The 27,008-nt window shown below is 45.0% G+C and overlaps 1 protein-coding gene across 23 annotated transcripts in view; it reads left to right on the top strand.

Annotated features, from left to right (window-relative positions):
- LOC309549656 (thyroglobulin-like) overlaps positions 1 to 27,008 on the top strand; it is a 330,286-nt gene that overhangs the window by 223,173 nt on the left and 80,105 nt on the right. For 3 of the 23 annotated variants that reach the window (XM_082250047.1, XM_082250056.1, XM_082250049.1), the window contains one exon: positions 26,728 to 26,787. The exons of the other annotated variants lie outside the window; for them this stretch is intronic. In XM_082250047.1, coding sequence (XP_082106173.1) covers positions 26,728 to 26,787 — 60 coding nt within the window. The remainder of the gene's footprint in view (positions 1 to 26,727; positions 26,788 to 27,008) is intronic. 23 annotated transcript variants of the gene reach the window in all.

Here is a 27,008-nt window from a genome sequence, read left to right as displayed (position 1 = left end):
GTCTGCTAGGTGTTGATGGGCGGCACGAACATCAGCTTGCATAGGGTGTAGCTTGTTTTTTACATCACTAATCCTTTGTTCTGCGGCTGAAACTCTGGTGCAAATCTTTTGCATAACATGACGCAGGATGGATAGGTCCACCTTAACTGAATCAATCTGGGCCTTTTAAGCTGATTGGCAAGACTGTATAGCCTCCATTACATGTTTCAGAGTCAATTCATTCTCTTGAGGTGTGGATTCAGAGGTCATTGTCATGGTGCAGGAAGATTGGCCAGTGGGAGGGGATTTCTTGTGACCACCTGACCCAGAAGCACTCAATGTTCCCTTCTTGAGTCTGTAACGCTGGGGCAGCACATTGTAAGCCACCGCCATCTTGGGAGCCCTGGAGGGAGAGCCACTCCCCGGTGGATTTTGGGGCAGATTACCTGATTTTGACCATACCAGCGGTCACAGATGGGTTGCAGGGAGCTGAGGAGACCAATAAAATAGCACTCAGGTGCCTGCTGTGCCTGGAGGATAAGGGAAAAAAGATGGAGGTGCCAGCGGAGCTCGGATATGGAGCTGCTAGCATGTATGCAGCAAGACACACCCCACAAGGTTCTAATTTTTACTGCTTCATGTGGTTGCATGTCATTATTATAGCCTTGTATGCTTATACATTTTCCAAACCAGGGGACATTTCAGTCTTCTTGTATTTATTGTAACTTGTAAATGTAGCACTACTCTCATGGGAGCTGCTGGTTGCAGATTACCCTGGGTTACCCATAGCAACAACTTGACAATATAGCATATTTAAAGTGCTTGGCTCAGTCATAAAACAGTCTAGGGGTTTTTGTTGTTTTTTTTTAGAACTTGGATAGGAGAAGGGATGAGTGGGATAGTCCAACTGAATAAACAATGCACAATTGCTGGGACTGCTGAATATAGCTGAATGCGGCAAGGCCACTGCTTCACATTGGCACTGCGGTGAAGAAGAGTTAGATGAACTGTACTGCAGTGTAAATCACTCTTTAGGGCACTACTTGGCACCCTCTTTGTCCCTATTCTTCAGGGTTCTACATGGCACCCCCTTTACTGTAACACTCTGTGTGAGCTGATCCCTTGATCCTCTGACTTCACTGGAGTGGTCCCCCTTCCTGGGCAGACCCTTTGGCAAGTCCCCTGGTACTCACAGACACTGTTTTTCCCAGAAGACTCTGCCAGCAGCTCCACTGTCAGATTCTCTGGATCCTCTGCAGCTCAGCTCCACACCTGGTTCACTTGGCCGACTGCCTTTGACCACTTTCCTCATACAACAGGAGGAGAGACAGCAGTCTGCCTCCTCCTGGGACTCTGCTTCCCGCCAAAGACGCCCTGTCCCATGTCTCCCCAGCTTTTATGAGCAATCCCAGGATGCACTGCAAGAGTGCCCTCCCACTGGGACTCCCATAAAAGCCAATGTGTCACTGACTGGGTTTCCTCCACTGTCCAACAAGCTCTCTCATTGGATACAGTGGGGACACTCCCTCAGACCCAGTGAATCACACCTGGGAACATGCAACAGGCAACCTAATAGTTCAGGCTCCTCTGATAAGCAGAAGGAGCATAACATGCTTTTACCTAGCACCTACCTAGGAGGGTGCTACATAAAATTTGCTATTTAACGAAAGCCTGGGAGAAACACAGAGAAAGGCAGAGGCTGCCAAAGCTGACACCTTAAAAAGCTAGTTTTTTGGCTGCCATGCTGAGCCAAGGGCTTTCTGAACAAACCACTATACAAGTATACAGATCAAGCATACAGATCCACTCTCGTTGAATATTTGTCCTGGGTCAGGGAGTCAGAAAGAAATAAAACCATAGAATTAGCATGATAGCCAAGCACATTTTTTTTTTTTTTTCAAAAGGAGATCAGCAAAATTAGCCCCTCTATTTCTCTTAGCACTAGTTTTCATGAACAATGTTAGACCTGACAGGACTAGTTTAATGTTATTTTGTGTAAAAAAACAGTGTCTATTTACAGATACCAAGGATCAAGGACAATGGATTTACAAACTCGTCCCCTCCTCCTCTCATATAAGAAGGGTGATTCATGACAGCAGGGCACAGGTGGCACTGAGAACGATGGCTCCGACTTTCAAAACAGCCCTGTTTTATACCATTATTGGTAAGTAAAGCTGTTATAATTCTATGTGGGAATTTTAGCAATGTTTAAATAGATATGTGCAGCTAAACACAAAAGTGCAATTAATAAGCCCATAGTTAGTTTTACAATAAGGTGACCAGATTTTTTAAATGAAATCCGGGAACATATTTTTTTCTCACTAGTAATGGCTGCAATCAGCGACTATGATATTGCAGTGGACAAATCGGACATTAAGTGACACTTTTGACACTTTGTGGGAACCAGTGACACTAATGCAGTGATCAGTGAAAATATGCACTGTCACTGTACTAATGACACTGGCTGGGAAGGGGTTAACAACTAGGTCAATGAAAGGGTTAAATGTGTGCCTAACAGGTGTTTTTCCACTATGGAGGAGGTGCTTTTACTAAGGGAAGGCAAAGATCCATATCCGTGCTTTGCAGGAACACAAGATCAATGTCTTCCATACTGACAGAACGGCAATCTGCCTTGTTTATATAGCCAGACCGCTGTTCTGCCTGTGTACAGAATGAACCGCCGGACCCGCTGATCGGCTCGGATACCCAGAAATGCAGGATCACCTATATATACATGATCCTGTGCAGCGAGACTGCCCTGTAGCAATAAATCTGCTATGGGGCGGTCGGCAACTGGTTAAGATCATCAGCATTATGATAACTCACAGGCAGCAGGCACTCTATCATGGCTATGGCTCTGTCACAGTGTGTCAAATAACATGGCTGCTGAGTACTGATTTTGTTAACTTATGACCAATAAGTTAACAAAATCAGCACCCAGCAGCCATGTTATGTGACACACTGACAGTGCACTGCCAGCCAGAGCCATGATGGAGCACCTGCTGCCTGTGAGTTATGATAAAATCCATTATGCCAGAGAGACAGACACAGTGCAATGTAGTCTATTCACAGAAACCCCCGAACACGCCTGTGTTGAAGCCTTGAAAGCACTGGCAGCCCCACAATTGAGCCTGCTTCCCCTCTGTATCTGCTACTGGACACTGTCAGCTGAGCTCAGCTGCCCCTCAAGTCTCGCTCTCTGGGCCCCAGTTACTACTGGGAGGGGAGTGGAGGAAGATAACTCCTCCAGGGAAGGCAAGGAGATAGGCAGGCAGGCAGCTGGTTGGGACTTGAGCCAAGGCAGAGGAATATGCGAGCGGGAGCGGAATGGGCATGCACCCGAAACTGAAGAACTAGTCCCTCCGCTCCAACCAGCACATGATCATCAGAAAGGGGCACAGATAATGGAAAAAATACACCCCCCTAAGCTCGTAGAAGCAGGATTTTTTTTTTTTCAATTTTGAATCGACTGTCTTTGAAATTGCCCAGGCCCCGGTTCAAATCCAATCCAGGGACAAAACCGAGGACAAATTTGGCCTAGGGACAGTATTCCCAGTCTGGGGACTGTTCCGGGAAACCAGGGACATCTGGGCACCCTATTTTACAAGCTATTATACAGTATAATGATGGGATATTAAAGGCTAAGTTCACCTTTTTTTTTAATTCCAGCTCCCCTATGTACCAATAAACCAATAATGTTCCTCTGTTGCAGAAAAATAAAAGTTTTCTTTGATGTTTAGAACAAGGACTTACCTTAGCCCCTGCAGTGTTCATAGAAAGTTAATGACTTCCTGATATGTAGATTTAGGACGTAAAAACCAGTAAGACACAGGAAGCAGTTCACCAGCTGACCTCATTGGCACACATACCGTGCACCCATAAATTATGTTTGCACTGCATCCTTCAATGTGAGCATTTGCCTGGCTTGTCATTTTAGGCTGCTACAGCTGCTATGTTTGCATGGCATCTAGAACTAGAGTTATGGAAGATACTTATTTTATTGAGACTTGCTTTAAGCCACCATGTTGAAAATGCCCACTTAAGTGAAGTTGTGTGTTGACAAGTTAAGTTGAAATAAAGATCTTCAAATGCAAACTTAACCCAGCTGGGTAACGTTTTTGTAATGTGTTTTAATTAAAAATTAGACTACTAATTGACTCTGTGGGAGAGGAGTACTTTGCCTGTATAAGGGAGGGTGCTATAATGGAAAAAAAAAGGCTCATGGGTCTCCCAGTCGCTGAACTTTGTAATGTTGAGCTGTAGATGTGGCCTGGGTTACTGATAGTGTTGAGCGAACACGGACTGTATTATTCGTGTTCGTACCGAATAATTGGATTTTTGTTACCCGAACACGGACCCGAAAACTTTACTGTATGTTCGGGTTTAAAATCTGATCATTTTATTTCCTGTTTTGTATGTAATGCCGCGCTTTTAATGGCGGGCTTTCAACAGCCAATCAACTAGCGTTTAACTGGTGTTCCTTAAGCCATCCCAGCCATGCCTACTAATGTATTAGTAGCTGTGATTGGCCATCTGAAGCATGTGACCATGTCTTTATAAGTTCGAGAGACCCAGCGCGCTGCGTCATTCTGCTGTAGTTTAGGGAGAGAGCACACATCATACGTGCTGGCTGCTGATTAGGGACAGACAGTGAAAAATTGTGTCCGAAAAGAATGCAGGGACAGGTCGGAGTGTAGGCAGGGACAGTTATTTGAGCATTTTAGGGACAGGCTGCAGAGATTAGGCAGGGTCAGTCTACATCGATTTTGCTGTGTGGGGGGTGGTGCAGTGAACGATCTTTTTGAGCATTGTAGGGACAGGCTGGAGAGTGGAGAGATTAGGCAGGGACAGTCTACATCGATTTTGCTGTGCGGGGGGTGGTGCAGTGAACAATCTTTTTGCCCTCACTTGAGCCCACTGAGGAGGAGGGAGAAAAAAATCTATTTTTATCAGTCAGTTGTGTGCAGCGTTCATCAGCTATATTTTACTACAAGTTAAAGGGGAATTTTTTTTTTCCCCCCCTTCATAGCCTGCTTGCTGCTGACTCTGAGCTGACCGTGACATAAGACACTGCTGTGTTGTTCACATGTGCTATTGAGTGATTTTCAATTTTATACACTTTTTTCTATTCCACTATTCAATATACACCCTTTTGGGTTAAAAAAAAATTAAATTGTGGCATAGTCTGTACTAATCTATTTAAAAATTACAAACTTAAAGGGGAATTTTCTTTTTTTTTCCCTTCATAGCCTGCTGCAGAACTGACCGTGACATGAAACATAAGACACTGCTGTGTTCACATGTGCTATTGAAAAATCACCAATTTTATATCATATTTTCTATTCCGCTATTCAATCTACACCCTTTGAGGTAAAAAGAATTAAATTGCGGCATAGTCTGTTTCAGTACGCGTGAGATACACCTTCCAAATTTTTGGGGCGCATCTTCCACCGCCGAGGATTGCAGGGTGCTTCAGTTTGCCTCCTGCCTGTTCCGAACTCCTCCTACTCCTCATACTGCCTTTAGGGTACAAAAAATAGTAATCGGGGCCTAGTCTGGGTCTGTACGTGTGAGATAGATACACCATTTAATATCATATTTTCTATTCCGCTATTCAATCTACACCCTTTGGGGTAAAAATAATTAAATTGTGGCATAGTCTGTTTCGGTACGTGTGAGATACACCTTCCAAATTTTTGGGGCGCATCTTCCACCGCCGAGGATTGCAGGGTGCTTCAGTTTGCCTCCTGCCTGTTCCGAACTCCTCCTACTCCTCATCCTGCCTTTAGGGTACAAAAAATAGTAATCGGGGCCTAGTCTGGGTCTGTACGTGTGAGATAGATACACCTTTTGATATCATATTTTCTATTCCGCTATTCAATCTACACCCTTTGGGGTAAAAATAATTAAATTGCGGCATAGTCTGTATCGGTACGTGTGAGATACACCTTTACAATTTCTGGGCAGCATCTTCCACCCCTGAGGATTGCAGGGTGCTTCAGTTTGCCTCCTGTTCCGAACTCCTCCTACTCCTCATCCTCATCCTGCCTTTATGGTACAAGAAAATGGTAATCGGGGCCTAGTCTGTGTTTGTACGTGTGAGATACACCGTTTTATAAAATTTTTCCTATTCCGCTATTCAATATACACCCTTTTGGGGTGAAAAAAATTAAATTACGGCATAGTCTGTATCGGTACGTGTGAGATACACCTTTTAAATTTGTTTGGCGCATCTCCTTCCACCACCAAGGATTGCAGGGCTCTTCAGTTTGCCTCCTGTTCCGAACTCCTCCTACTCCTCTTCCTCATCCTCCCTTTAGGGTACAAAAAATTGTAATCGGGGCCTAGTCTGTGTTTGTACGTGTGAGATACACCGTTTTATATCCTTTTTTCTATTCCGCTATTCAATATACACCCTTTTGGGGTGAAAAAAATTAAATTGCGCCATACTTTGAATATTTGACTGTGAGATACACCCGTTGTATTTGTATACTGTTTTTCTATTCCGCTATTTAATAAACACCCTTTTGGGGTAAAAAAAATTAAATTGCGGCATAGTTTGAATATTTGACTGTGAGATAAACCCGTGCGATACTGTTGTTGTTTTCTTCCGCTATTCAATAAACACCTTTCTAGGGCAAGATCATAAATTACAGAAATATGAGGAGACCGTCTAATAGGGGCCGTGGCCTGGGTCGTGGTGCTGCTGGTAGAGCTCCTGTTGCAAGGAGAGGACGTGGTCGATCTGTGCCAGCTACACGCACAAGTGAAACACCTTCCTCAAGTGTGAGTAGGCGACAGAACCTACAGAAGTATTTGGTAGGGCATCATGCGTCTCTAGAAGTGATGAGGCCAGAACAAGTAGAGGCGATAGTAGATTGGTTTGCTGCTGACAGTGCCTCCAGTTCCTTCACTTTGTCTCCCACCCAGTCTACTGCAGAAAGGTCAGAGTTGGCACCTGAAGCCGATGTCCAACCGTCTTTCACCTCACCCCCTTGCAAATCAGGCAAGCAGTCTGAGCCCCAAGTCATGCAGCAGGCTCTTCTTCTTTTTGATGACTCTGTCAGCAGGGTTTCCCAGGGCCATCCACCTAGCCCTGCCCCAGAAGTGGAAGAGATTGAATGCAGCGATGCCCAACCACTTATTTCTCAAGATGAGTACATGGAAGGACCATCGCAGCATGTCTCCGATGATGACGAAACGCAGGTGCCAACTGCTGCGGCACTCAGAATTGTGGAGACCGACAAGGAGGGCAGAGCTGAAGACTGGGTGGAAGATGATGTGGAGGACGATGAGGTCCTCGACTCCACATGGAATGAAGGTCATGCAGGTGACCTGAGTAGTTTGGAGGAAGAGGCGGTGGTCGCACAGAGCCACCAGCACAGCAGAAGAGGGAACAGGGTGCAGAAGCAGAGCGGCCGTGCCCTAGACACTACGCCTGCTACTGCCCAACGCAGCAAGGGACCGAGCGCACCAAAGCCAGCTCAAAGGAGTTCTCTAGCGTGGAAGTTCTTCAGAAAATGTGCTAATGACAGGACACGAGTCGTTTGTACCCTGTGCAATCAGAGCCTGAAGCAAGGCATAAACCTTCTCAACCTGAGCACAAACTGCATGATCAGGCATCTAAGTGCAAAGCACGAGCTGCAGTGGAGAAGATACCTTCAAAACCAAGAAAGGTCTCTGGCTCCTCCTGCTTCCTCTTCTGCTGCAGTCTCGGCCTCTTCATCCACCTCTGTAGTGATACCGGCACCTGCCACCCCGCAAACAGACGATCTGTCAGCAACACCACCACCTGGGTCACCAACCATCTCCACAATGTCCCGTGGAAGCGTTCAGCGTACCCACCCGCGATCCCTGGCCCTGAATGCCAGCATTTCAAAATTCTTGGCCTTTGAAATGCTGTCATTCCGTCTGGTGGAGACGCACAGTTTTAAAAGCCTTATGTCGGTGGCTGTCCCACAGTACGTCGTGCCCAGCCGCCACTACTTTTCCAGGCAAGCCATCCCTTCCCTGCACAACCAAGTGGGGGAAAAAATCAGGTGTGCACTGCGCAACGCCATCTGTGCCAAGGTCCACCTAACTACCGATATGTGGACCAGTCAGGGGTGTTATATCTCCCTAACGGCACACTGGGTAAATGCAGTGGCGGATGGGCCTGAGGCGGATAGCAATTTGGCGCATGTCCTTCCACCACCGAGGATTGCAGGGCGCTTCAGTTTGCCTCCTGTTCCTAACTCCTCCTACTCCGCTTCCTCATCCTCTACCGCCTCCTCATCCGGGAAGCATAACACCTTCACCACCAACTTCAGCACAGCCAGGGGTAAACGACAGCAGGCAGTTTTACAACTTGCCTGTTTGGGGGACAAACCACACACCGCGCAGGAGTTGTGGAGGAGCATGGAACAGCAGACAAATGAGTGGTTGCTGCCAGCGAGCCTCAAGCCCGGCCTGGTGGTGTGCGATAACGGGCGAAATATCATAGCAGCTCTGGGCCTAGCCGGTTTGACGCACATCCCTTGCCTGGCGCATGTGCTGAATTTGGTGGTGCAGAGGTTCCTTAAAAATTACCCCGATATGTCAGAGCTGCTGCAGAAAGTGCGGGCCGTCTGTGCGCACTTTTGGCGTTCTCACCCTGCTGCTGCTCGCCTGTCAGCGCTGCAGCGTAACTTCGGCCTTCCCGCTAACCGCCTCATATGTGACGTGCACACAAGGTGGAACTCCACCTTGCACATGCTGGAAAGACTATGCGAGCAGCAGCAGGCCATAGTGGAGTTTCAGCTGCAGCACGCAAGCGTGAGTCGCTCTGCGGAACAGCACTACTTCACCACCAATAACTGGGCCTCCATGCGAGACCTGTGTGCCTTGTTGCGCTGTTTTGAGTACTCCACCAACATGGCCAGTGCCGATGACGCCGTTGTCAGCTTAACTATCCCACTTCTATGCCTCCTTCAAAAAACGATTTGGGCGATGATGGAAGAGGATGTGGCACAGGAGGAGGAGGAGGAAGAGGGATCATTTCCAAGGCTTTTAGGGCAGTCATTTGCAAGTGGCTCAGAGGGTGGGTTCCTGCACACACAAATGCCAGGGACACAATTGTCCAGCAGGGGCACAGTTCTGGAGGATGAGGAGGAGGAGATGGAGGAGGAGATGGAATCATGTTCACAGCAGGGTGGCACCCAGGCCAGCTCATGGCCATCACTGGTGCGTGGCTGGGGGGATACAGAGGACACAGACGATACACCTCCCACAGAGGACAGCCTTTCGTTGCCTCTGGGCAGCCTGGCACACATGAGCTATTACATGCTGCAGTGTCTCCACAACGACCGCCGAGTTGCCCACATTCTAACTTGTGCTGATTACTGGGTGGCCACGCTGCTGGATCCCCATTACAAGGACAACGTACCATCCTTAATTCACTCACTGGAGCGTGATCGCAAGACGCGCGAGTACAAGCGCATGCTGGTAGATGCAATGCTGCTGGCATTCCCACCTGACAGACGGGCCACAGTGGAAGCACAAGGCCAAGGCAGAGGAGGAGGAAGAGGTCGCCAACGCAACCAGGGCACCGCCAGCACCTTTAGAAGGCAGGGTTAGCATGGCCGAAATGTGAAAAAGCTTTGTCAGCACGCCACAACAAACAGCAGCACCAGCAGCTTATATGGAACGTCTTAGCAGGAGGCAGCATTTCACCAACATGGTCGAGCAGTATGTGTGCACATGCCTACATGTAGTGAATGACGGGTCTGCCCCCTTCAACTTCTGGGTCTCCAAATTGGGCACACGGCCTGAGCTTGCCCTTTACGCCTTGGAGGTGCTGGCGTGCCCTGCAGCCAGTGTATTATCTGAACGTGTATTTAGCACGGCTGGGGGCGTTATCACAGACAAGCTCAGCCACCTGTCCAGAGACAATGTGGACAAGCTCACGTTCATTAAAATGAACCAGGCATGGATCCCACAGGACTTTTCCGTACCTTGTGCAGAATAGAGATGGATACCGACCTTTCACAGCCATTGTTATATTTTTGATCTTTCTCACTCTTTTGGGGTGTACCCTCATTTAAAATGACTGAAAAAAAGTAGTGTTGGCTACCTCGTCCTCCTCCACCGCCGCTTCCACCTACACCGCCACATCCACCACCACCTCAACCTCCCTCCTACTCCATATGGGCCTCGTCCTTCACAGATGAAGAAAATTGTTTTATTTTTCTGTTTTTTTTTTTGTTGTTTTAAGTTATTTCCCTATCCACATTTGTTTGCAGAGCACTTGTCATGCTCTTAACTACGTTTTGCTGCCATTTTCAGCACTCTAGCCCTTTCCATTGGTGTTTTAGAGCCATTTTAGTGCCTGAAAGTTCGGGTCCCCATTGACTTCAATGGGGTTCGGTGTCCGGGTAAAGTTCGGAAAAAGTCCGGGACACGGAACCAGACTTTTTTTTTAAGTTCGGCCGAACCCGCCGAACACGGACATCCAGGTGTCCGCTCAACTCTAGTTACTGACCCTCAGTCATTTTTTAGAGGAACTCTAAACCGCAGTCTCCACCTGGTCCTGGGCATTGATGAGTGCGCTCCATGTGAAAAGGTATCCCCATGTGCAGGGCAAGTAGGCCCTGCCCACACCCTTTGCATAGTTGGAAAAGGGACCTCCTCCCCAACACGTGGAGTGTGGACCACCCTACACACTGATCTGAATTTTGATATTCATGTGCTTTTCTTTGAATGTGTTAGGGGTTAACAAAACTCATAAATCATTTTTTTTTTTTTTTTTTACCAGTTCTTAGCCAAAATGTGTTTCATTAAGCAGGTTTGATTCCCAATCTACAATGGAATTAAATCTATAATATATATAATCTATTATAGAAAGAGGCTACAAATTACAATAACTGGACATATACAGTACAATATTCCCAGTTGTTGTAATCTGTAAAAATGAACTGGTAATATTTGGTAGACCTACTCCAAATAAAAGTTGATATATATTGTAACATATTAAAATGAGCCTCTCCTTTATCCATTCAGGGTTGCAGATATAGCTTTTTGCAAACAGCTATTACATTTCCATTTCTTCATTTAACATTATGTGCCACTGTCCAAGATATCCTGGGCTCTGTGTGTGAGCAACTGAATAAATATGGCATTTTAGAACCCCTTGTAGCAGTGCATATCACTAAGGGCTGGTTTACATTATGACCCATGTGCTGCAAAGCATATATTTTCATGCCCTAGAATTAGAAAGGCTATTCAAAATGATTTTTTTGGAGCACATCATATATTTTACAAATATTTGCAAGCAGTGAAAAGAATGAGAGGGGCGTGGCTTAAGAGGAGTTCCAGGGTGAAGCCATTCACATTCCTCTCCACCTGTTGAGCTAGTGGTGTGTGGTGTCTCTTGTTCCCTCATGCTTCACTTTCTGGATCAAGCACAATATAGCCTGTACCATTACATTGCTGTGAGACACGGATTGTTTCCACCAGAACATCTTGTGGCACTATAAGTAGTTACAAGGTTTTGTCAGTGAAAAAAATGTTTTATGAATGAACAAATCAACAACAGAAAACAATTCATAGTTTGATAGTTAGTCTAGTTGAAAAAGACACAAGTCCATCCAAGTCCAAAAACATGCACAAACTGAAACCCCCAACTACACAATCCTAGACACATAGTTGATCAAAAGAAGACAAAAAAAAACCCCCAATAAAGCATGATCCATTTTGCTCCAGTGGGGGAAAAAAGTTCCTTCCCGATCCCCTAAGAGGCAATCGGATATTCTCAGGATCAATGTTACCTATAAATGTTAGTGTAGCACGACCCCCATGGGGGCTGCTGGTTAATAGAAACCTCTGACCCGCTTGGCACGACAGGCTCAGTCATTATTCTGTGTAGTAATACTCTTGACACTCAGATACCAGTGTAATTGTTTACTGGAAAAAATCAAAGGTAACAGGTACAGGAATAAAACACCAGAATATGATGTCACAGAAATGGAATGTTTGTCTCTCAGATCCCAATAATACACGTGGGATCTTTGAGACAAACACCAGCACAGATAAAACAGTAAAATATGTTTATATATATAACTATAACAAGTGAGAGTGACTGCAATATAATGTTATGGTACTCACTATAATATATATCTTGGAATTAATACCATCTGTTATAAACTGTCACTTCCTTTTAAACTTAAAGAATCAGCCTAGACAACTGGCATGAAACACTCTAGAACCTGGGGGCCCCCTTTAGGGATTTGGAAAATTTAGTCACTACACTAGCAAGGCCTTGCGCTTCTTCGCCAGCAGTTGGAGGTCTTAATCACTTCTTCGAGTTATATTTATAATCCAAAAGGTTATAGAAAATGGAAAGTATAAAAGATAGAGGGCCAATGCGCCACCACTGAAGTAATTGAGACGCAGATGTATATGTAAGTAAAATATGGATAAAAGAAGGAGAAAAAAAGGAGCTGCCAATTTTAAAGTGTCACCACAATAAGATTGAAAAAAAGTAAAATAAATCAGTGCTGTTTTTCTCAATATATCAAGGTCAATATGCGTCTTAACTGATGTAGAAACTCCGGTTCGCTAGGAATTGCATGCTAAATAATAGATCTGTATGGAAGAAAAGAGGGTTGAAGATGACCAATAAATATAGTAAGCAACCACTGTAATGAGTTTAAAATCAAGATCTAAAATAACATGAATCGCATAATACAAAGTGGTGACATAATAAGAAAGTAAAAATCCAATGTGCACTGTGCAAGGTTGAAATAACCAATACATAAACAATCACTAAAATAAAAATTGAATCAAGGTGTAAAATATCATGAATCGCATAATACACAGTGATAGAATAGTGCAAAAGAAAAAGGGGGGTAAAAAAAAACAATGTGCACTGGACAAGATAAGAAGATGATAATAACAATAGATAATTATAATGCAAATAAAGAAAGTTCATGCGTAATAAAGTGCTTCAAAAATTTAGGTAGAAAAATGAAATTAATGCACTAAATAGTGAGTGAATATAATCATTCAATCAAAGTGTCCATGTGCAAAAGTGCAAAAAAGTGCAATTGCATAAACAAGTGACTCTTGCGACTCTTCAAATTGCCAGCAGCAAAGGAAACGTGTCTACAACGTGAGCTATTTAAAAAAAAAGTGCAATGGTTGCTCACCTCCAATACACTCAAATGAGCGTTTTGTTAAGTTAAACACGAGGCTTGGCTTGGAGTCTTTTCTCCACATCAGGGGCTTTTTTGGAGGGCCACTAGTAGATTCTCCTCTCCTCTGGATACACCAGCCTCTAGGGAGTGTTGCCTCTCTAATGGTGATGGCCAAGGTAATCTTCCCAGGGTTCGCACTCAAATCAGGGATATGTAATCAAAAGGGACTTCATAGTGTACTAAGGTATTACATTTTATTGATAAAAAACAAGGTAGCAAACTCACACTGTAGCAGGGGTATAACAAGCATCTGCACTCGGCGGTAAACTCTGATGCTTCAGGTCTCAGCCGTAGACCGGAAGTGACGTCCCCCGACTCCTTCCGACGCGTTGCATCACTCTACGAACACCTAGCTTCCGCTATTTACAGTTGCCTAGTAACCATCTAGTATAAATAAAGGCAGAGGTGGCGTGAATGACGCTGCTCCTGATGACGTCAAACTGACGACACACGTAGAGCCTCATCCGCTTTTGGTTGGAACGCATTTGCGGCAGTTGGAACGCATCGTGTTCCCGAAGTGTGCTACAATACTGGAAAGTTGTGGCTTCAGCTATTGTTATTTCACTCTTGTTTTTACCTCTGTTTTATGTTTATTACCTACTGATGCCATTTGAGTGAGTTTGATACCTACCATCCGTGGGGGAGGATATTACTGGATGCCCAGATATACCAATACCGATGGCCTTGATCTGATGGGATTATACCTTTGAGTATTACCATGCTTATTACCCCTGTAGGGGTACCCATTTCTGGTGAATGCGGTCTTTATTGAGAGGGGAGCACTATTGTTTAGTCACCTGCACAAGTCACCTTTGGATCACTTCAAGATCTACAGTTTTGGGACTCCATTTAATTTACACAGATCTACTCACCATTATGGACTATTGCCTAATGTGCACCTGTTCACCTTTGCACTAGTCACCTTAATTATCAACATATTTGTGATTTTGCACATTCACTTTTCCACAGTTTTTTGTTTCAAATTGATTTCCATTGTACTGTATATTGGATCAGATATTGCTTTTATTGATTATTTATTTATTCAACCACTAGACATTAAGCCCGTTAAATTAACGGGCGCTAGAACATATGTGGTCAAACATTTGTAAAAACAGACTTAGCAGAAGATCCACGCGAGCGCGCACCCACGCACACACGCCGCTTCAACAGTTTTGCCCGGCCGCCCAAAGTCTCTGCGCTACAAGTACCAACGGCTGTCTGTGGGGCACATGCGCAGTAGTGCAATCCCACGGACACAGGGACTGAACGCAGAGACACTTGTACTTTATATGTATAGATTATTTACAGTGCCTTGCGAAAGTATTCGGCCCCCTTGAACTTTATAAAGATATAAAACTGTAATTTTTTGTGAAGAATCAACAACAAGTGGGACACAATCATGAAGTGGAACAAAATTTATTGGATATTTCAAACTTTGTTAACAAATAAAAAACTGAAAAATTGGGCGTGCAAAATTATTCAGCCCCCTTTAGTTAATACTTTGTAGCGCCACCTTTTGCTGCGATTACAGCTGTAAGTCGCTTGGGGTATGTCTCTATCAGTTTTGCACATCGAGAGACTGAAATTTTTGCCCATTCCTCCTTGCAAAACAGCTCGAGCTCAGTGAGGTTGGATGGAGAGCGTTTGTGAACAGCAGTTTTCAGTTCTTTCCACAGATTCTCGAATGGATTCAGGTCTGGACTTTGACTTGGCCATTCTAACACCTGGATATGTTTATTTGTGAACCATTCCATTGTAGATTTTGCTTTATGTTTTGGATCATTGTCTTGTTGGAAGACAAATCTCCGTCCCAGTCTCAGGTCTTTTGCAGACTCCATCAGGTTTTCTTCCAGAATGGTCCTGTATTTGGCTCCATCCATCTTCCCATCAATTTTAACCATCTTCCCTGTCCCTGCTGAAGAAAAGCAGGCCCAAACCATGATGCCGCCACCACCATGTTTGACAGTGGGGATGGTGTGTTCAGGGTGATGAGCTGTGTTGCTTTTACGCCAAACATAACATTTTGCATTGTTGCCAAAAAGTTCGATTTTGGTTTCATCTGACCAGAGCACCTTCTTCCACATGTTTGGTGTGTCTCCCAGGTGGCTTGTGGCAAACTTTAAACGACACTTTTTATGGATATCTTTAAGAAATAGCTCTCTTCTTGCCACTCTTCCATAAAGGCCAGATTTGTGCAGTATACGACTGATTGTTGTCCTATGGACAGAGTCTCCCACCTCAGCTGTAGATCTCTGCAGTTCATCCAGAGTGATCATGGGCCTCTTGGCTGCATCTCTGATCAGTCTTCTCCTTGTATGAGCTGAAAGTTTAGAGGGACGACCAGGTCTTCGTAGATTTGCAGTGGTCTGATACTCCTTCCATTTCAATATTATCGCTTGCACAGTGCTCCTTGGGATGTTTAAAGCTTGGGAAATCTTTTTGTATCCAAATCCGGCTTTAAACTTCTCCAAAACAGTATCTCGGACCTGCCTGGTGTGTTCCTTGTTCTTCATGATGCTCTCTGTGCTTTAAACGGACCTCTGAGACTATCACAGTGCAGGTGCATTTATACGGAGACTTGATTACACACAGGTGGATTCTATTTATCATAATTAGTCATTTAGGTCAACATTGGATCATTCAGAGATCCTCACTGAACTTCTGGAGAGAGTTTGCTGCACTGAAAGTAAAGGGGCTGAATAATTTTGCACGCCCAATTTTTCAGTTTTTTATTTGTTAACAAAGTTTGAAATATCCAATAAATTTCGTTACAATTCATGATTGTGTCCCACTTGTTTTTGATTCTTCACAAAAAATTACAGTTTTATATCTTTATGTTTGAAGCCTGAAATGTGGCAAAAGGTCGCAAAGTTCATGGGGGCCAAATACTTTCTCAAGGCACTGTAGTATACTTAGAACAGAAGGAGCTATATATATATATATATATATATATATATATATATATATATATATTTATTTATTTTTTTTATTTAGTATACTTAGAACAGAAGGAGCTATATATATATATATATATATATATATATATATATTTTTTTTTTTTTATTCTTCCATTTATATATAAAAAATAAAATATATATAGATATAGATATAGATGTATATATAATTTTTTTTAATACTAATATTTCATATTTGGTTTTTAATATGTATCTTTAGTATTTCGTTATATTTTGTATTTCTTAATTCCTTATTTTTTATTATTTATTTTTTATTATTATTATTTAGTATACTTAGAACAGATTACACGGCCGCTGTCCTGTCGGATAATGCCTCCCCGCCTCCTCTCAGTCAGCTGTTCGCTATAATTATTCTTCCCGCACTGTCTCCCGTCGAAAAATGCATCTGACGGACTGCGCACGCGCAATAATGACGTCAACCCCAGCTGAGCGGAGCAGTCAGCTGGAGTGACATCATTTACCATGCATGCGCAGCCCGTCAGATGCATTTTTCGACGGGAGGCATTATCCGACAGGACACCGGCCGCCCGAAGTCTCTGCGCTCCAAGTCCCAACGGCTGTCTGTGGGGCACATGCGCAGTAGCGCAATCCCATGGACACAGGGACTGGACGCAGAGACACTTGGACTTTATATGTATAGATATATATATATACACACACACACATAACTGACAGGAGTTCTAATTCTCCCACACTTTATTCAAAAACATATACAGTATATATATAATAATGTAGCGACAGTGGATCAGACGGGATACAATCTGATTGTACAAACTCTGCTCCATCTCCTGACATTGTACAGTGTATGGGGGACGGAGGGGATTGTAGTGTATGGGGGGGAGGGAGGGAATTGTAGTGTATGGGGGAGGGAGGGGATTGTAGTGTATGGGGGGAGATTAAAGTGTATGGGGGAGGGGTTCTACAGTGTAGGGGGGGGATTGAAGCGTGGGGGGAGGGAGGGGATTGTAGTGTGTTGGGGAAGGGAGGGGATTGTAGTGTATGTGGAAGGGAGGGGATTGTAGTGTATGGGGGGGTTGGAGGGGATTGTAGTGTGGGGAGGAGGGGATTGTAGTGTGGGGGGGATTGTAGTGTATGGGGGGAGGGAGGGGATTGTAGTGTAGGGGGGGGGGGATTGTAGTGTATGGGGGAGGGGATTGTAGTGTATTGGGGGAGGGGATTATAGTGTATGGTGGAGGGGATTATAGTGTATGGGGGGAGGGGGGATTATAGTGTATGGGGGAGGGAGGGGATTGTAGTGTATGGGGGAGGGAGGGGATTGTAGTGTGGGGGGAGAGAGGGGATTGTAGTGTAAGGGGGAGGGAGGGGATTGTAGTATATGGGGGGAGGGGATTGTAGTGTATGAGGGAGGGAGGGGATTGTAGTGTATGGGGGGGAGGGGATTGTAGTGTATGGGGGAGGGAGGGGATTGTAGTGTATGGAGGGGAGGGGATTGTAGTGTATGGGGGGAATTGAACAATAAATGTCAGGTTGGAGATTGGTGTGGGGGAGGGGAGATGTGAGGGCGGGAAATCAGAGAGGAGGGGGGAGGGGAGCTCCTCACACACACAGAACAGTGGATCATCCAATAGGAAACGGTGATGCTACGTCATAACCCAGCTGGTGTGAGCCCCGGTGCGCATGCGCACAATACATTTTCAAGGTCCGATGAAATTCTAAGACTTAGCGAACAGCTGATTGAGAGGAGGAGGGGCTGAGGTGGGACGCACACACCGCCGCAGGAAAATTGCTGTAACGGGCGAATTGTAGTGTATGGGGGAGGGAGGGGATTGTAGTGTATGGGGGAGGGAGGGGATTGTAGTGTATGCGGGGGGCGGAGGGGATTGTAGTGTATGGGGGGGAGATTATAGTGCATGGGGGAGGGGTTCTACAGTGTATGGGGGAGGGAGGGGATTGAAGCGTGGGGGGGAGGGAGGGGATTGTAGCGTAGGGGGAGGGAGGGGATTGTAGTGTGTTGGGGAAGGGAGGGGATTGTAGTGTATGGGGAAGGGAGGGGATTGTAGTGTGGGGGGAGGAAGGGGATTGTAGTGTAGGAGGGAGGGGATTGTAGTGTATGGGGGGGGAGGGGATTGTAGTGTATGGGGGGAGGGGATTGTAATGTATGGGGGGAGGGGATTGTAGTGCATGGGGGAGGGGATTGTAGTGTATGGGGGGAGGGGATTATAGTGTATGGGGGGAGGGGATTATAGTGTATGGGGGATTATAGTGTATAGGGGAGGGAGGGGATTGTAGTGTAGTGGGTTGTCAGCGCCCGGGGCAAGGCAAGTAATTTGCGCCCCCTAACCTGCGGACTTTTAGCACTCCTTGAGTCTCTTCCTACAATAGTATTGACCAGCCTGATTCCTATACTGACCTACCTGTCCACTACGCCAACCTACCTGATTCCTATACTGGCCACTATACTGACCTCTATACTGACCTACCTGTCCACGACACTGACCCTTACACTGACCTACCTGATTCCTACCTGACCACTACACTACACTACACTATCCACTACACTACACTGCCCACTACACTACACTGTCCACTACACTACACTGCCCACTACACTACACTGCCCACTGCACTACACTGCCCACTACACTGCCCACTGCACTGCCCACTGCACTACACTACACTACACTGTCCACTACACTGCCCACTACACTACACTGCCCACTGCACTGCCCACTACACTACAATACACTGCCCACTATACTACACTACACTGTCCACTACACTACACTGCCCACTACACTACACTGTCCACTACACTGCCCACTATACTACACTACAATACACTGCCCACTGCACTACACTACACTATCCAATACACTACACTGCCCACTACACTACACTGTCCACTACACTACACTGTCCACTACACTGCTCACTACACTACACTATACTGCCCACTACACTACACTGCCCACTACCCTGCACTGCCCACTACACTGTCCACTACACTACACTACCCACTACACTGCACTGCCCACTAAACTACACTGCCCACTACACTACAATACAATACACTGCCCACTGCACTACACTACACTGCCCACTACACTGCAATACAATACACTGCCCACTGCACTACACTACACTGCCCACTACACTACACTGCCCACTACACTACACTGTCCACTACACTACACTGCCCACTACACTACAATACACTGCCCACTACACTGCCCACTACACTACAATACACTGCCCACTACACTACACTGCCCACTACACTGCCCACTACACTACACTGCCCACTACACTACACAACACTACACTGCCCACTACACTACACTACAATATACTCCCACTACACTACACTGCCCACTACACTACACTGTCCACTACACTGCCCACTACACTACACTGCCCACTACACTACACTGCCCACTACGCTGCACTGCCCACTACACTACACTACACTGCCCACTACGCTACTTTATACATAGTGAGGGCTCTCACTATGCGGCCGATTGTGAGGAGAGGCGGCACAGGCGGGGCTTGGCTTGCAACATTTCCACATGCGCTGCAGCACCACTCCACCATACGCCAATGGATAGGTGAGGCACAGTCCAGCTCCGCCCTGCCCTGCCATTTTCATCCATAGGGTGCCTGCTGGACATCTCTCAGCCTAAACATGGCGGCAACCGCAGACAGCATGTGACACTGTGTCAGCCAGAGTGACACTGCAGGAATGCACCCCCCAGATGTTGCGCCCCCCAGATGTTGCACCCGGTGCGGCCGGCCCCCCCTGCACCCCCCACGCTACGCCACTGGTATGGGGGGCAGGGAATTGTAGTGTATGAGGGAGGGAGGGGATTGTAGTGTATGAGGGAGGGAGGGGATTGTAGTGTATGGGGAGGGAGGGGATTGTAGTGTATGGAGGGGAGGGGATTGTAGTGTATGGGGGGGATTGAACGATAAATGTCAGGTTGGAGATTGGTGTGGGGGAGGGGAGATGTGAGGGTGGGAAATCAGAGAGGAGGGGGGAGGGGAGCTCCTCACACACACAGAACAGTGGATCATCCAATAGGAAACGGTGATGCTACATCATAACCAAGCTGGTGCGAGCCCCAGTGCGCATGCGCACAATACATTTTCAAGGTCCGATGAAATTCTAAGACTTAGCGAACAGCTAATTGAGAGGAGGAGGGGCTGAGGTGGGACGCACACACCGCCGCGGGAAAATTGCTGTCACGGGCGAACCAAAGGTGCTGGAGACCCCAAAATACCACAGGTGGCCAAGACGCTCCCCTACAGCTGATAAAAATTTGGGGTTTCGGGGATGAAATGGCGCGGAGCAGTGACCCCGAGAACCGGGCCACCCCCCGCCATAGACTCCAATGTTAAACCTGGTCACCTCGCGGTTAGGTCACGGTCCCTTTGGGGAGCTGTCACGGATGAACCATATGTGCTGGAGACCACGTTATCGTAGGTAGCCATGACGCTCCCCTACAGGTGATACAAATTTGGGGTCTCTGGGATGAAAGGGCGTGGAGCAGTGACCCTGAGAACCGGGCCGTGACCTAACCGTGAGGTGACCAGGTTTAACATTGGAGTCTATGGCGGGGGGAGGCCCGGTTCTCGGGGGTCACTGCTCCGCGCCCTTTCATCCCCGAAAACCCCAAATTTTTCTTAGCGTCTTGACCACCTGCGATACAATTTTGGGGTCTCCAGCACCTTTGGTTCGCCCGTGACAGCAATTTTGCCGCGGCGGTGTGTGCGTCCCAACGCTTGTCCGTGTGGCACATGCGCAGTAGCGCAATCCCACGGACACAGGGAAACTGGATGCAGGGACACTTGCATTTTATTAATATAGATTCACAGTGACATACTCATTTCTGTATACTTATTTATGCACATTGTGTCACTTTTTTTTATTTTTTGGATATTATTCACTTATTTATACACATATTTTAAGTGATGTTGTAAATCCCACTATTGCACTTATTTGCACATTTTTCACTTTAATACCCAGTTTATTGTTTACAATTTACATATATTTAGTTTCTTTCTATGTGATATTATTATTGGTTTATTGGTTAATTTGCATACACCTGATTTCAGGCAGCGCCATATACCTTTACTCCCCTCTCTATTACCACTACATATATTATATAACGATTATTTTACATTTTTTTATATTTACTATCATCTAGGCTTGAGCTTTGCAGCACCAAGTGCAAGACAAGTTCGATGGTGTGTGATATCAGATCTTGAGCAGAAGAAGTGTAATGATCTAGTGGGATCCTGCAATGTCCCGGACATTACCCTTGTGTGTGTGCTTAGATCCTCCACTGAGAACTGTATGGCAGCTATAAAGGTAATATTTGTTGCTGATTTATACAGTCATAACACAACACAGTTTTGCCACAATGCACAGTGAGGACACTCAGAGAGCTATAACTACAATATATACACCAAGTATCTATACGTGAAATCTTTTATATATTCTGTCATATTATTAAACAGAAAATGGCTCAGATATGGAGTTGCAAATTTCACCAACTGGGTATTTTCTTCATTTTGCCATGTAACTGTCTTGCCCCTATTGGAGAAATCTCCCCTTCCCTCCTTTGCTGGTGATAGGGCTCAGGGGAACACAAAAAGATGGAAAAGTTCTTCAGTAGGGAACCCCTCCCCCCCAGTTAACAGAGCCCTGGTCCCTTTCCAGCAATGGCCATGCTGGCCTAGAGCCCCTCCTACCATCCTCCTGCTCAGGAACAAGATATGGTACACACACATCTGTAACGTGAAGAAGCTCTGCCATATTTGGTCACTCACATTCTGTACGCCTAAGGTCCATGTTCTCCCATAATAAGGAATTGCCTCATGTTTAACCTTTTAATATATTTACTGTAGCAGAAGAATAATGAATAGCTATTTTACAACACAGCCTTCCCCTCCACTATTTTAGTCCTAAAATCATAATTCAGCACAATGTAAGTCCAACATTAACACCAGATGGCTGTCCAAACTTTCCGTAGTCCTCACCATAGGTCCACCATAAGTGGGTTCAGCACCCAGCCTATTATGGGGCCTACCCCTAAGGGTTCAATTCCTAAGGCTACAAGCTTTCATATTAGTATACTAGGGGTAGCTTTTTCCCACCACCCTCTGCCCTAGGCTTTTCTGGATCAAGATTATAAAGGATATACTATCCCTACCCACTATGTCCACCCAGGGGAGGGGTTTCTCTAAAGGGGTACTAACCACTGCTTAGTCCCCCATTTATTATACTGGTGTCATAGTGATAAAAAGTCAGAGAACTTTTCCATAAATGGACATCATTACCTTTCACCTCTCTTTAACAAAATGGAACTGAGCTTTAGTTTAGACTTCTGACTGTTTTATAGCTTATGAAGCCAATAATTTTGCATTTAAATTCAAACCCGATACCAAGAAGTTGGGACACTGTACAAATTGTGAGTAAAAAATGAATGGACTCATTTACAAATCTCAGAAACTTTTATTTTATTCACAATATAATATAGATAACATATCAAATGTTGAAAGTGAGACATTTTGAAATGTCATGCCAAATATTGGCTCATTTTGGATTTCATGAGAGCTACACATTCCACAAAAGTTGGGACAGGTAGCAATAAGAGGCCGGAAAAGTTAAATGTACATATAAAGAACAGCTGGAGGACCAATTTGCAACTTATTAGGTCAATTAGCAACATGATTGGGTATAAAAAGAGCCTCTCAGAGTGGCAGTGTCTCTCAGAAGTCAAGATGGGCAGAGGATCACCAATTCCCCCAATGCTGCAGTGAAAAATAGTGGAACAATATCAGAAAGGAGTTTCTCAGAGAAAAATTGCAAAGAGTTTGAAGTTATCATCATCTACAGTGCATAATATCATCCAAAGATTCAGAGAATCTGGAACAATCTCTGTGCGTAAGGGTCAAGGCCGGAAAACCATATGGATGCCCGTGATCTTCGGGCCCTTACACGGCACTGCATCACATACAGGAATGCTACTGTAATAGAAATCACAACACGGGCTCAGGAATACTTCCAAAAAACATTGTCGGTGAACGCAATCCACCGTGCCATTCACCGTTTCCGGCTAAAACTCTATAGGCCAAAAAAGAAGCCATATCTAAACATGATCCAGAAGCGCAGGAGTTTTCTCTGGGCCAAGGCTCATTTAAAATGGGCTGTGGCAAAGTGGAAAACTGAAATTTGAAGTTCTTTTTGGAAAACTGGGTTGCCATGTCTTCTGGACTAAAGAGGACAAGGACAACCCAAGTTTTTATCAGCGCTCAGTTCAGAAGCCTGCATCACTGATGGTATGAGGTCGCATAAGTGCATGTGGCATGGGTAGCTTACACATCTGGAAAGGCACTATCAATGCTGAAAGGTATATCCAAGTTCTAGAACAACATATGCTCCCATCCAGACGTGTCGTCTCTTTCAGGGAAGACCTTGCATTTTCCAACATGACAATGCCAGACCACCTACTGCATCAATTACAACATCATGGCTGCGTAGAAGAAGGATCCGGGTACTGAAATGGCCAGCCTGCAGTCCAGATCTTTCACCCATAGAAAAAATTTGGCACATCATAAAGAGGAAGATGCAACAAAGAAGACCTAAGGCAGTTGTAAGAAGAGGTTTGCTGTTCAGAGTTGTGTTTCTGTTCAATCCCGCCGGGACTTGGTGAATGCGCATGCGCGAATGCGCGAACGCGCGCACGCAACGTGACAGATGCTGGCGCCAAATGGGCTATTTAAATCCAGCCCTTGCTCAGCTCCAGTGCTGCTTTGTCTTCAGCCTTGTTGACCTGAACTTGCTAACCTGTATCCTGTTTACCAGTACCAGACCCGGCTTGTCCTGACTATCCTCTGATCTCTGCCTGCACTAACCTCAGCTTGTCCCTTAACCTCTGCTCCAGTCTGCTCCTTCTGGCTCCTGTATGACCGTTTGGCTTCTGACCCGGCTTGTCTCACTACGCTCCTGCCACCAGCACTAGTTGCCTGCATACCTGCTCTGGACCTACCCGGCTATCCCTGTCTGTGGACATCAGCCTGCTTCCAGCTACATCAGGCACTCGTGCTACTCTATACTCGGCGCCTCCTGTCTGCACTATCAGGGGTCCCGAGTCAGAGGCATAAGAGAGGCCTTCCCCACCGTTCAGGCTCACCTCCAGGTACGTGATAGCAGTTGAGCAACTAGAAGCCTGTATTAGACAAGAATGGGATAACATTCCTATTCCTAAACTTGAGCAACTTGTCTCCTCAGTCCCCAGACGTTTGCAGACTGTTATAAAAAGAGGAGGGGATGCCACACAGTGGTAAACATGGCCTTGTCCCAACTTTTTTGAGATGTGTTGATGCCATGAAATTTAAAATAAACGTATTTTTCCCTTAAAGAGGAAGTAAACTCAGCTATAAAAACCAATCTTTTAGAATGTATTAAAATGACCTACAATATTAAAACATTACACATAAAATATTTAAATCAGAACCTTCTTAAAATACCTTTTTTTTTAAGTTCAATTTTTTCTTTCTTCCTGCTTTGGGTTGCGCCATGTCATCTCCTCCTTTCTGCTCCCCCTGCAGATGTCATTTCCGCCCTTACTGCATTCTTTGGCTGAAATCTCTCAGTGTAATGCAGACTCTCTGTGTTTCTGTCTCTCTGTGTGCCGTTTTTTCCTCCCCCTCCCCTTGTGTGACCTCTCTTGTTCACTCCCCCTGTGAGAGAAGGAAGCAGGAAGCTTCATAGCCATGCCTTTTTTTCACACATACAGGGAGAGCAGGCATTGTTATGTTAATGACACAGCACACAAACTGTGCCGTGAATTGAAAGACAAACTGGGCATGCTCCAATGACATCATCAACTTTTACAGGAGGAATTCCAGGAAGATTATACAAGTAAGCAATCTTTTACAGGCACCAAACTATTGCTTTCTCTAGGCAGATTAGAATGAGCTAAAGTGTAAATGGGGAGTTTACAACCTCTTTAAGATGATACATTTTCTCAGTTTAAACATTTGATATGTCATCTATGTTGTATTATGAATAAAATATTGAAATTTGAAACTTCCACATCATTGCATGCTGTTTTTATTGACAATTTGTACTGTGTCCCAACTTTTTGGGAATCGGGTTTGTACATCAGAATATTTTCAGCTGCCTTTATCATGGACACCATATGGTAGCTGTTGTTTTTATTATACTAAATAATAAACTACACACATTCACTGCCAATAGAAAACTGATTTAATAACATACTCATTTCAGGATGGACAAGCAGATGCTATGTTCTTAGATAGTGGAGATGTTTATAAAGCTTCAATGGATCCTTATAATCTGAAGCCAATTATTGCAGAACCGTACAGTTACCATAGAGGTAAGTCTTAAGAATAGAATCTATGGAACAGACCACATTACCATGTTGTCACAAAATGTAACTAAATAGACTACATTGAAAACAGTTAAAATAAACAAGTATTTGTCGAGGTTATTTGTTTAAAATGCATTTGCGTCTAGAAGAGAACAATGTACAAATGCAGGACTCAAAAATGTAAAGGCTGGGTTCCTCCTTGCATCAGAGAAACAATTACAGTCTTTAAGTGGCAGAAGAAAGTGCACAAGTCCTCAACCCTATCAACACAACACAGAGGCTGTGACAGCTGCCAGGTAAGATGGAGAGGCCAATAGGCCAACTTGGGTTTGGTCTGAACCCAGAACTTTGCTGTCATTGCTGGGCCAATGAACTGTGAGCAGGAGATTCCAATGACATTGATTTAATATGGCCATGTGTCTTTATTGGATCGGAGAACTAAGAAAGTTCTCCCTCCCTACCCGCAACCTCCTGGGACACGTCACATATCCCAGGAGGCTACGGGACCAGTCTGTAGGCGCAACATGTCTTGTGCAAGCACAGTCGTGAGCCGGTTGTGAAACAGCAGGAAATCATAGCCAGTTTTCCACAGTCAAGATGGTGGCTCCAGGGAACCAATGACTGACGAAGAACTGTCCAGGATGAAGTCAGCACTGGACTCTTGGACTGGTCTTTTTGTTAAAAGTTAGGGGCTAAAGTATTTGTAGCTGATGGGTTTTAATTTTCTTCTGATGTCTGAAGTTCCTCTTTCAAATAGAAGTAAACTCTTGCAAAAAATACTCCGTTTATTAAGTTGCTGAGTAAAACTGGATTACTTCTTTTTTTGTGAAAAGAAAATACATTTCCTACTTGTTTTTTCTCCCAGACTGTGTACATCCTGTAGACTTTTTTTCTCAGGAGTACACAGGAAAGGGTGACAATGCTGCGGCTGAACTGACCAAGTGTTGTCACTCTGGGAAAGGTAATGCCTCATTGTATGATTTAATTTAAATCAGTATAAAAAAAAAAAAAAAGATTAATTTTTTAACATTAGAGCCATGTGCAACATATTAAATTTAGGTAGCTAGGTTTACATACACTTTAATACATTTTCACAGCAGTAAAAAAGTGTCATTGTTAAACTGCTATTGTTTCTGGACATTTAAATAATTATGTGTGTGTGTGTTCTCCATAATCCCTGTTCTTTCCTGTATATGTTGACAGACTTGCCAAAATGCTTGAAGGAACGTCAGGTAGCTCTGGGAGGAGATGAGATAGTGATAGGTCATTTTGTTCCTCAGTGTGATGAAAAGGGCAGTTACCAACCCCAGCAGTGTCATGTCAGCACGGGGTACTGCTGGTGTGTCAATGCAATTGGTGAATAGATTGCTGGCACAAAAACTCCACCTAAAAAAACACCAGCTACATGTGAAAAACATGGTGAGACTCAGTTCTACAACTTCTCTGCATATCCCTGTCATAAATATACTTATTGACATGATCAT

Source organism: Pelophylax lessonae (genome assembly GCF_965119305.1).
Source record: "Pelophylax lessonae genome assembly, chromosome: 3".
In the NCBI taxonomy this organism is placed as follows: domain Eukaryota; kingdom Metazoa; phylum Chordata; class Amphibia; order Anura; family Ranidae; genus Pelophylax; species Pelophylax lessonae.
This window is presented reverse-complemented; position numbering and strand designations above follow the sequence as displayed.